This window comes from Phyllostomus hastatus, unplaced genomic scaffold (genome assembly GCF_019186645.2).
Source record: "Phyllostomus hastatus isolate PE091 unplaced genomic scaffold, TTU_PhHast_1.1 phas_contig_1048, whole genome shotgun sequence".
Classification (NCBI taxonomy): domain Eukaryota; kingdom Metazoa; phylum Chordata; class Mammalia; order Chiroptera; family Phyllostomidae; genus Phyllostomus; species Phyllostomus hastatus.
The window spans coordinates 2,271,362-2,283,679 of record NW_025333513.1 but is presented as its reverse complement, the minus strand read 5'-3'; the positions used below and the strand labels follow the sequence as shown (position 1 = coordinate 2,283,679).

Below are 12,318 nucleotides of genomic sequence, written 5' to 3'. Positions count from 1 at the left end.
TATCTTTATAATCTCATGTTGATTCTTAGTATCTGAAGGAATTCACTTTATCATTGTCAAATAATATTATATTTATTTTATACCTTTGATAATTTTAGAGGAATTCTTTGATGCTTACAAACAGGTAAACAGAAGGCAAATATTTCGTTGTTTCATTTCTAATTATTGCTCTTTTTATTTCTTCTTCATATAAGAATATGCTAATATAAGGCACCTTAATTTAAATCTTATTTTAACAACAATTTCTCTAATCATTTCACATTAAGTGGCTCTTTCTTTTATCATCTCTGTTTTATTACAGAGGGGTTTGAAACTATAGTAAAGGGGAATAAGAACTACAGTAAGTTTCTCTGGTGTTTATTGTAAAAATACTAGAACATATATTGTTGGATTAAATAATGTGTCATTTTGAATAAAGAGCTTTTTGGTGTTCTGGACTAGCTTTGCATTATAATAATTAACATTTCTTTATACCTTGCTATGTGCAAAGCTCTGTTTCAGAGATTCACAAATACTGAGAATGATCCCAATGAGTTTCCCCAATTAACCAGTGCCATGGGCTCCTCAGTAATCTCCATTCTGCACAAGAGGAAAGGCATAGATGGTGAAATGACCTGTCCGAGGTCAGGAAGCCAGGAAGCAGCAGGCTTCACGGCTGAGAAATGTCACTCTAAACCCGTGTCTGACCACTTTACCAGAACACAGCCTTGTTCCTAATAGAAAACCCAGGTTAAATGATTGTGTATGCTTTTATTCATGCATCAATGTTTCACTTAAGTATTTAAAAACTTGTTGGAAATGATATTCTTTTCTCATTTTTCCTCTTAAGTTTGTATTCAGGAGAGTATATTTACCTCTTTTCAGGAACTATCTGTAAATTTGTTTGTTGGAGGTTATTTGGCATTAAAAAGTTACCCCCAAAATATACTGAACTGCAAAAAGAGATGGTCCTTGGTGACTTCACTGGTCTGTTCAAAAACTCTTAGGACTTTACGTTTCTGAGTCATTTCATATGGACACCCTCACTTCACCCTGACAGAGTTACTGAGAGGGCAGGGGCTACCATCCCCATTTCAGAAATGAAGAAACCATGGACCAGAAAGGACAAGGAATTTGCTGAAAGTTGCACACTTGGTTCCATGCCTTTTCTGGTATTGAAAGGCAGAGACCTTATCATTTATGTCCGTAGAGCTCTAAGATCCAACGGAGCACTGGAGGGGAGAAGGCGGGCACCCCTCACTCTGCACGACTGCGTGCAGCCCCAGGGTGGTCAGAGTTCTGTGGTGGGCAGTCTAACCCCCCAGGTTTTTTTTTAATCTGAGGACTTTTTTTCATTGCTTTTTAGAGAGTGGTGATGGGAGAAAAAAAAAGGGAGAGGGAGAAACATTGAAGAAAAAGAGAAACATCCACTGGCAGCCTCCCACCCAAACCAGGGATTGAACCCATGACCTTTTGACCACATGACGACGCTCCAACCAATTGAGCCGCACCAGCCAGGGCACCCCATGGCCCTTTAACACAGTGTGCAGGACTCGCTCATTCCCAGGACGCGGCCATGGTGGTGGGGGAGGCACTCACCATGGAGGTGGGTGACGTGCCTGGTGTCTGCACCACAGTGAGGAAAACATAGAACACAGACCCTCATGACTCACCCAGTCCATCAAAACCAGGATCCCCTTTCTCACACTGCTGTCAGTGAATCTTACACCTTGAAGGATCACACGCTTTACACCAACCCTCTGCCTGGAGAGTGACGACATCTCCTACTAATTGGTTCCTGTTTGGAACCCGGCCACACCCAGGGGTGCAGGAGGCTGCCCTGGCTCATCATCTCTACTGTTTCAGGGGAGGCCCGTGGAGTGAGAGCTGCTCTGACTGAGATTCTCGGGGCCCTGGCCTTTCCCAGGCTCCAGAATGGTGGTCCCGCAGGTCCCTGGGGGACCCTGGATGGCAGCTCTGATGATGTCCTTGGTGATGCTGAGCTCCCCTTTGGCTCAGGGCAGAGACTCCCCAGGTAAGGGCAGAGCTGCTGCTCTTCGAGTCCTGGCTCAGGGGAATGACCCCTGGGGCTTTCCCACGTGGGCCCCACCCACAGAGAGGCCCTGGGGGTCTGACATTGTCCAGGGCCATGATTCCCACCAGAGAGAGAAGGAGATTGTGTCTGTTGGACACAAGGGTACCTGGTGGTCTGGATGCATTTTGGAGGGACAAGGTTCTTACAGAGGCATCAAGATGATATCTCAATATCAGAGATCAGAAAGGGGAAGCCACAGTCACTCGGCTGTGTCCAAGGTCCCAGGACTGTGCTATGCAGCCAGGGCTCCAGGCGGAGGCCCTTCCACAGAACTGGGCGGGGCTCATCCCACGACCAGTCCAGAGGGGCCAGTGAGGACGAACTGAGGTTGAAGCCGACAGGACACCTACTGCAGCTGACAGTCACCATGTCAGGAAGCAGATCAGGGCATATCAGGACAGGGCCAGAGAGGAAGTGAGAAACAGGAAGTGGCCTCTTTTAGTTCCAATTTTCCACCAAGCCCATGCTTGATAGAACAGGGAACAGAATGGTGAAGGCGCTCATGTTAAAATTCCCAGCCTCTCCATCTCCACCCATGAAGCCAGCCCCACCTCTTCCTGAGAATCAGGTTCCCCCAGGCTTCTTCCCCAGTTTGCAGGATTAATAGCCTTTGAAACTTCACAATCCATCTGCCCAAACTCCATCCCATTGTACCCATGTCTCAGATAGAGGGAAGGGGAAGGTTTTCTGATGTTCATCACTCAGGTGGGCACAGAACTGGACCAGGGCAGCTCAGCTGTGCAGCCTGTGCCGGCCGGTGAGGGAAGAAGTGGAGGCGCTGGAGTCTCAGAGGGCAGGACGGCCTGTGGGAGCAGCTGGTGAGATGGGACGACACCCAGCAGGAGGCGAGAGGAGAGGGGGTGCACGGCGGGCCAGCCCAGGAGAAGCTCTTCTGGGAGCCGAGCCGAGGCGGTGGTGGCCGTTGATGTGAGTTCATTGATATCAGGCATGAGGCTTCTTTGGGGTGAAGAGTGAGCAGTGTGGTGGGTGGACATGGGGGAGACTTGTGGGTTCCAGTGAGTAAGAGGAATGAGATGAAGCCATAAAACTCCTAGAAGAAATCTCAGAGAAATAGCTCTTTGACACTGATCTGGCTGTGACTGTTTGGATAGTACACCAAAAACATATGCAACAAAAGAAAAAATAGACAAATGGAACTGCATCAATCTAGAAAAAAAACAATCAACATAGTGAAAAGGAATGCTATGGAAACAGGAGAAAATATATTTGCAAGTCATATATTGGATAAGAGATTGATATCCAAAATATAGAAGGAGCTCGTACAACTCAATAACAACAACAACAAAATAATAAATATCAGCAAAGGACCCAAATAGACATTTTCCAAAGAAGAAATACAAATGGCCAACAGGTATATGCAAAGGTGTTCAACTTTCCTAGTTACCATGGAAATGCAACTGAAAACCACAGTGAGAGACCACTGAATGGCTGAATGGCTGTTATCAAAAGACGGAGGACAGCAAGTGGTCGTGAGGACGTAGAGAAAGGGAACCCTCGTGCGCTGTTGGTGGGAATGTATATTAGCAGGGCCCTTGTGGAAACCAGTAGAGATTCCTCAAAAAGTAACAACGGAGCTGCCATACAATCCGGTAGCCCCACTCCTGAGTGTGTGCATCAAAGGAAACGAAGTCTGGGTTTGAAGAGATACCTGCACTTCTGTGCTCGTTTCAACGTTCTTCACGATAGTCAGCATACACACACAACCTAAATGTCCACAGACTGCTGGACAGGTAAAGAAAATGTGCATTACACAGTGAAATACTATTCAGCCTTTTAAAAGAGGGGAATCCTGCCGTTTGTGAGAATGTGGATAATCGTGGAGGACGTTATGTTCAGTAAAGTCAGCCAGATGTAGAAGGACAAACACAGCACGAACTCTGACCCAGTGGAACTGACAGAAATAGCGAGCAGGGGGGAGTGGTGACGGCTGAGGCCGGTGGGAGGGGGACGGGAGGTACTGGTCCAGGAGGAGGAAGGTTACCTCCCGCACACGAGTGGGTCCTGGAGCACCGTGCACAGCAGCGCGGCTGTACCGACAGGACTGTGCTGTGCACTTAAAAGTTAAGAGTGGACTGTGGGCGCTCTCAGCACACACAGGCAGAGACAAGAAGGAAACAGCTGTGTGAAGGGAGGGACGCGCTGACGGTCTTGGCTGTGCTGAGAGACTGTAGCACCACACACCTCACAACGCGCCGGGTGTCAGGCCGTCCGGTTGCACACCGTAAACATGTGCAGTTTCTGGTTGTCAGACACACCTCGGAAAGCTGGAAACATTTTTTAAAAAGTAAAATCAGTTCTCTGCTCACTCTTTGATTCATAAGACTAAGGCTTATGTTAGGTGCTGTAAAAGAATAAAAATTAAAAAATAACTTGCCTTAAAATGTCCAAGTGCAGAGAATAAGACAGACATGGGAAAAGTCACATTGTCTCCATGTCCCCAGTGTCCCCACTGTGATGAGGTTTAAAGGCGCCCAGACAGAGAACACACCCACCCATTCTAATGGTTTCCCGCATAGTTTTTGCCTGTATGCACTCTTTCAGGATACGTATTTTTCATTTGCCTGCATTTTTAGTGTGACTAGTAACGTTGTGAAGTATACAGTTTCCTTTCTGTCCTGCTCAGCGTAACGTGTTTAAGGTCTGACCACGTGGTGAGGAGCACAGTCACCCGGTTCCTCCTGAGGCTGCCTAACCGCCCACCGCGCACGCCGACTGCGGTGCAGGTACTTACCATCCCGGTGGCGATCAAATCGATGGTCACCGCCAACTCCTCAGTTTAAAAGTAACGCCACAGCCAGCGGCAGCCCCGACCTGCCCCTTTCCGGACCCGTGTGCACACTTTTGCTGTGTGACAAGGTGTGCAGGTGCTGGGTCACACACGTCCACCTACTCCACCTGACCAAGTGTCCCCTGCGCGCGTCCTGCCCGTGCGCGGTGGTCCGCACTCCACCAGCAGCTCAGGGAGGTTTCCCCTCCCGCCCGGCGCTCTAACTCCTCAGAGTCTCACAGATCTCCGTCTCTCTACCTCCTTACCGTGCGGTTTTCTCTCCACCGGGGAATGGAAGTTAGTCTTGCACGTTTACTCTCCCGTTCATTCCCGTTCCCGCACTTGATCCACTTTCCTGTTACAGTTCTTTATTTTGTTTGTTCATTAAAGAGCTGCTTGTATGTTTTAGATGTTAGTCCCATCTCCATTTTAGATACTGTGAGTCTACTTCTATTCCCTATTGACTTATTAGTGATACCCTTTGCTTAACAAAGTATTTTTTGTCAAAAATTTTATTTTTTATTCATTTTTATTGTTTTTGAAATTATTATTATTTTTATTGTTGTTCAAGTAGAGTTGTCTCCATTTTCCCCCACCACTCCCCCCACCCCAGCCATCCTGACCTCCCACCCTTGATCCTTACCCCCTTTTGGTTTTGTCCATGTGTCCTTTATACATGTTCCTGAAAACCCTTCCCCCTCTTATTAAATTTTAATGTCATCCATTTTGTTATATCTTTGCCTTGTGTTCTTTTCAACATTTTAATATATTTTTTATGTCTTGTGTTCTTATATTTGCTTAAGAAATGATTCCTTGCGCCCATGTTCATAATTATATTCTCTTATATATCCTTACATTTATCTTACAATTTACGATTCCTATTTACATCTTTAATCCTTCCAGGGTCCAGGTGTTTATGTTAGGTACAGATCTAGGTATTTTTCCCTCCACATCTAAGCCAGTGTTTCCAACCCATCTGCTAACTAACTTTCTCTCCCCATCGGCTGAGGGGCTTCTTTGTTGTGGTCAGGTCCCGTGGATCCACAAACTGAACCCCCTACTCTGTGCCGATCCTTCCTGACCTCACTGTGCGGGCTTTCCGAGAGGTCACGTCATAGGAGGCGCCACGGCACATCAGCTCCAGGCCCTGGTCAGAGCGGGAAAAGTGGAAGAGTTCAAGTGAGCGCCTCCATTTCCAGTTTGCTGAACCTGACGGGTGGCGGTGCTCGCTCAGCCAGGGAGCCCTGGAACAGAACAAATGCAGGGGGAGGGTAAGGAGCTCGAGCTCAGTCTGCAAGCAGATGGGAAGCAGGGTGTGCGGCTGCGCACAGAGAGCGCCGCAGGCAGACGAGGAGTGACAGGGGTGGGGAGAGAGAACTTGGGAACGTTTCCCAGAGAACGTGATGCCCGGCCTGGTGCTGAAGGGTAAGATGGAGCTGGGCATTTTTGGTTTGAGCATCAGGACCACAATGTATTTTTACTTTGCACTTTCATTTATTTCTATTTGGATAATATGCAAATATTATGCAATGTGAAGTAAGCAACACAAAAAGGCAAACAAATCACAAAAATAAGAGGGGGGACCCAAAAAACCAGAATTTATATATAAAAAATTATGTATTTATTCTTACATGTAAACTGCATTTACTTCCAAGTACTCTACATTTGATGCAATGCACCTATGGAGATGTTTTTCCTACTACTCAAGTCAGTTTTTAAACTCATTGATTTTGATGCCTTTTAGTGCCTGTGCTGATTTTTGTTTCACCTCGTCCATGTCAGCAAAACGCTTCCCTTTGAGGACTTTTTTCATAGAGGAAACAAAAAAACGTTGCTCAGGTCAGGTGAATACGGAGGGTGGGGCATGGGGGTCATGCCCTTTTTGGTCATAAACTGCTGAACACTCAGCACAGTGTGGGCAGGTGCACTTGTAAATCACCCATCATGAAACGGGCAAGTGTATTGAGTCTTCCAAAACAATTCACTGAAGCCAAATGCAGCCTCTCACAACAACACCAGCTGGTACATGATACAGATGGGTTCCTAGAACATTCACCTACCATGAAAAGCCTATACTACAGGGGCCCACCCTCCAGAAGAAAACTCCACTTTGGGGAGGGGGTTGTTCACCCTGGTAAAACCATAAAATGACTGGGTGGAACGGCAGAGGGGCAGGAGTGGAACCGGGTCAGGTGAGCACAGTCAGATCATAAAGACCCTTGCTGGTCACGTTGGAAGACAGGTCATCACACTGAGGCACGTGTGACTTTAAGTCCGAGGGCAAACTGGAGGAGGCAACAATGAGGCCGGGAGAAGGGTTAAGGGGCCACCAAATTAATCCAGGTTGGGAGTGAGGGCAGTCTGAGTTAACTGTCCCAGGGGGCAGGAGGGACAGGAGACCAATAACAGTCTCATTATCTGATCAGAGGTGGAGAGTGAGGAGGAGAGTGGGTTCCGGGTGACTGAGAATTCTCAGCTGGAGGACAGGTGGTTGGCAACACCACTCACCAAGGCCTGGGAGGGAAACAGGTGGAGGGAGGGAGCGTGGGTTTCGTCCACACGGGCTGATGTTGAGGCTCCTGTGGGGTGTCCATCTGGAGGCATCCAGGGGCCGTGTGGGAGACGCATGCAGGACTCAGAAGAGAGGACAGGGTGGAAGTGTGCCCGTGGGGGCTACTAATCACGGTGACCATTAGGGAATGACATGAGGGGAATAACCCTCATTGAGGACATCCGGAACAGAGTCAGGAACATGGCACCAGGACACACCGATGTTTCAGGGGAGTGTAGGCAGGTCATAAGATGTGCTCGGCATTGGCCCTTGTTCCAGTTTGGGGACAGTGAGGGGTGGGGAGTGAGCACTTTAAATTGTGTGAGTTTGGGAAGGGAAGGGTCAGGGAGGGAGTGGACCTGGCAGATGCCCGAGCAGTGGGCGGCAGCGGACCAGAATGCAGTGGGACAGAACGCTCTCGTTCCGAGTCCTCACTCCTGGTTCGTGAATAAACGCCTGGACGTGATCACAGCTGTTGTCACCTGAGCCCGTGCTGTGCTGTAGGCCAATGTCACAGCTTCCCTTCTGGTCTGTTAACCCACACGGTGTTGTCAGGGAAACATCACTGTCCCCATTTTAGTACAAGGACCCTGTGTCTCACTGAGGTCACACAGCTGCTATGTCACTGAGGTGGAAGAGGAGCGGGGCCCTCTCCACCCAGAGGCCATGACCTTCAACAGCACACTTACTGGTCTCGGCACTGTAAGTGGGAAGAAGCCGTCCTTCCCCTCCCTAGTTCAGATAGACTTTGCTTCATAATCTCCTTTTCTTTGTTCCAGTCTGTGCCCTCACCCCTCACGACTTCTTGCCTGTTGTGGAAACACCCAGCCCACGCCCCACACTCCCCCTGGACATTCCTGCTGCACAGGTCAGATGACGCCTAGTCCCTGCAGGAAAAACCCCTGGACCCCTCAGCACAGACAGCCGGCAGCACCACTGCCCGCCTGCCCTGTCGCTGTCACCTCAGTCACCCCTCTTCCCTTCCCTGGGGCTCCTTCCTGTCTCTGGGCACCTCTGCCAGAGCGCTCTCGCCCTCTGCTCCTCGCTAGACCCAGATGCTCGGCTGCTCCCTGCACATCTGCCTGGGCCTCCAGTGCTCAGCCAACTGCAGACCCACCTCCTGTGCCCCTGCACCGGCTCCCAGGCCTCCAAGAACCCGCCTGTCTCTGCGGCCACAGTGTGTCCCCTGAGGCAGGGCTCTTTATTACCAATGCTGGAGACAACCTCAGAGATTGTTTAGTTAAATCCCCCATTTATTGGGGAAGAAAACTTTGGTCCAAGGAGGGTCATGATTTATCTAATATCTAATGATTGGGTGTGAGAAAAATGTGTATTTTCTCATTTAACCATGTCAGGTGACAGGAGTAAAGAAAATATGTTTACATCAGCAGCCAAAAGATGATATTGTAGTAGTGTGTTGATTTATTGAGGGTTACAAAGAGATCAGAGGTGACATGGAGAGACAGAGAAAACACTGAGGGTGTGATGAACACACGGCATCTATTTCAGCCAAGCTCCAGGCCCTGGGTCTGAGGGCAGAGTGACCCTCTGAGTTCTGTAGTGGACACTCTGCCGGAAGGACAATGGGGACCCAGGAGAAATGGCAAAGACAGGAATGCGGGGCCCTGGCTGCGCTGCTCAGCAAACAGTGAAGGGCCCACACAGGGACCTGGGCAGTGGGTCCCGAAGGCGTTGTGGCCTCTCCAGCTCAGCCCTGCCTGGTCTGTTACCCGCACACAGAGCTGTGTGAGCCAGAGGAGGAGCGATTGCTGTGCGAGCCAGAGGAGGAGCGACTGCTGTGCGTTCAATGGGATGCACTGCTTCTCAGAGCGACACATTTACAACAGAGATGTGTGCATCCAGTTTGACAGAGCCGTGGGGGTGTCTGTGGCTGTGACTGAGCTCGGGCGCACAACTGCCAGGAATTGGAACCTCCAGGGGAGTTCCTGGAGCTGAGGAAGAGCGCCGTGGACACAGTGTGCAGACACAACTTCGAGCTGGACGAGGGTTTCACCCTGACGTGCAGAGGTGAGTGGCAGGTGGGAAAGAGGAGACCCCGGAAGGGCTGGGCTTGGGCAGCAGAGGAGGGGAGGGGCCTCCTCCCATCTCCAGGCCCCAGAGGGTCCCAGGCTGGGGGGCCTGGACCCAAGGGCTTCATGGTACGCAGGGGCCAGACCACCTGGGAAAGACCCAGACTCCCTGCTAACCCAGCACAAAAGAGCTGAGGACATTGGGTTTGTAGATCTTGCTGCAAACTTTTTTTGGTGGAGATGACCAGGAGACATGCAGGTAAAATGAAGAACGAATCAGGGGGCTCTGTTCTTCACCCTTTTTGACAAGGACGTCAGACTGAGAGACCAAAGGAATGCTACTGACTATCAAATACATTCCGATTCCAAGATAATATTTGGAAGGATTATGCATCCTTTTGAACAAGACAGGAAAATGTACATTTAGGTAATTTCATAGCTGGTTCAACATTTCTGTTCAAAGAACATTAGTGACTACCTCGACCATTTCTGGTGGAAGTGTTACGGAATGCCAGCTGTGACCCTCTCCTGTTCTTCCTGCTCTCTCTGCACTGTTTATGGCAAGGTCATTCTTGGAACATCTGAACATTTTATTCTGCTTTTCCTGAACTATTCCCCAGCTTCTGCCTCTGAATGGTTTAACAGACAATATATCCATCTCTAACATCTAGAAGTCAAATTGGCAAGAAAGTCACTAAATGCACTGCATTAACTGTCTCAGTTCTCCTAATAAGATTCTCCTTCCTACTCCTAGTCCAGTCTAAAGTGAATGTGTCCCCCTCTAAGAAGGCGCCCCTACAGCACCCCAACCTGCTTGTCTGCCACGTGATGGATTTCTATCCTGGGATCATTCAAGTCCACTGGTTCCTAAATGGACAGGAGGAAACAGCTGGGGTTGTGACCACCAACCCGATCCATAATGGAGACTGGACCTTCCAGATCCTGGTGATGCTGGAGATGACCCCACAGAGGGGAGACGTCTACACCTGCCTAGTGGAGCACACCAGCTTGGACAGACGTGTCACTGTGCAGTGGAGTAAGTTATCTCCCGATGACCCTCTGTGCTCCAGGCTCAGAATCCACTCACTACCCCTCGGGGCCACACCACCCCGTGTGTCCTCATCAACTCCCTGTGGTCTAGGCTGGGAGCAGCAGGGATCTGGTGACTCTAGGGTGCACTTATCCCTGCTCTGGGGGACCCTAAACTATCTCTCCTTGTCAGAAAATCCCAGAAAAGCAATCACCTTCATGACTGGCCCTCACACTGGGACCTGGCCTCTCCCTTCTGCCTTCCTCCAGTCCCTTGTGCTGGGACTCAATGGGTTGACCTGAAACCAGCATTTGCCTCTTGTGGGTGTCATCAGTCTGAGACCCAGAACACTGGGTGCGTCCACACCTGCTCCTCCCCCACAGTGGTTCCACGCTTGGCACTGCCCTCCCCTTTGTCTCCACGGTGCACCAGCTCAGGCTCCAGGTGTCGGGCAGAGCCAGGGACTGCAGCAGGTGGGGGTGGGACTGACCCTGGGTCTGTCCTTCCAGGGGCTCAGTCAGATTCTGCCCGGAGCAAGATGCTGACGGGAATCGGGGGCTCAGTGCTGGGGCTCATCACCTTCATGGTGAGTTTCATTCTCCATGTCAGAGGCCGGCAAGGTAAGAAACTTCTGGAAAGTGGTAAATATTGCCTTTCCACTGTCTCACTCAGTGATGAAGTTGAGACAGAAAAGCAAAGTGACAGAGCAAATGAGGCCACAGAGATGAGATTCTGGTCAGGCGATGGCAGCTGTGGAGGGAAGAAGATGCCTAGACTGAGACCTTGGCCCAGAGACATACCTGAGACTGTGAGCAGGGACCCCAGGCTGCAGGGTGTCCTTTTAAGCCTGGGGTCAGCTTAAGTCTAAGCTTGTCTCTGCTTTCATTGGTTTCTGCTTTCATTCCCAGTGTGTGGGCATCGGATGCAAAGGTTTGTATAACTTTCCAAGATGATGCTGCTCCTCACTCCCTCAATTACTAAATCCAACTTCTCTTTCACTTTCATTTCAGGACGACAAGGTCCTCAGCCAACAGGTGGTATATCTGCTCCCTTCTCCCTTCTGGGGTGCGGTTCGTTTCACCGCAGCATGCATTGGGAGCACTGAATGAGTACTCTGTGTTCAGGGTGCACCATGGGAAGTGCCCTGGGGAGCAGGGGAAACTCTCAGAGGCTGACCCTCTTGCTCGGGTTGAGCCAATGGTCCATCTCCCCCTTCGGGTGGGTCTAAGCAGTGAGCTTCACCCCATTGCTCAAAGAAACGCCAGAAACTCTCTTCCATCGTTCATCAGACCAACACGCAGCCTCTGCCTACAATTTGTTCTCTCCTGGGACTCCAGAGGGAAAGGAAGTGGAGCCTCTGAGCTTGGGTTGTCTTCATTCTTCTTCCTCACGGGGCTGCCGAACTGACCACCAACATCACCTGCAGCCTCGGAACAAGCGTTCCTGGTCCTTCTGCTGCCCAGCAACCTCCTACCTCCAAAAAGGGCATTATGACAGAATTGTGCCCTTGACACCCATTTTAGAGCATTTTTCTGCATTTTAATTCAGTGCACTTCCTTTTTCTCAAGCTCTCCAATCTACAGATGCCCTTTCCTGAGGGACAAGACCACCTGAATTCAACATCATGGTTCTCCTCTCTTCCCGACAGGAGGGACACAGTCACGTGGCCATGTTTAGGCTTGGAGGGTTTGGCGACCAGTGAAGAGCCTGGGGATGTCGTTGTTATTTTAGCCAGGCCTGGGGAAGTAAACTTCCTGATGGCGATCACTTCTCCGTATTGAAGAGGAGGACAGCTGGTAGAAGACCTCCTAAAATGTGCTTTCTCTCATTGTGGTTGCCCAAGTT

The 12,318-nt window shown here is 49.9% G+C and overlaps 1 protein-coding gene across 1 annotated transcript; it reads left to right on the top strand.

The window, feature by feature from the left end:
• Positions 1–1,914: 1,914 nt before the first annotated feature.
• Positions 1,915–11,967, top strand: LOC123816129 (HLA class II histocompatibility antigen, DP beta 1 chain-like). Its single transcript, XM_045834898.1, is given in 7 exon segments — positions 1,915–2,014; positions 3,918–3,930; positions 9,192–9,349; positions 9,352–9,441; positions 10,198–10,479; positions 10,983–11,093; positions 11,900–11,967. Coding segments are annotated over 7 exon segments (822 nt in total).
• Positions 11,968–12,318: the final 351 nt, after the last annotated feature.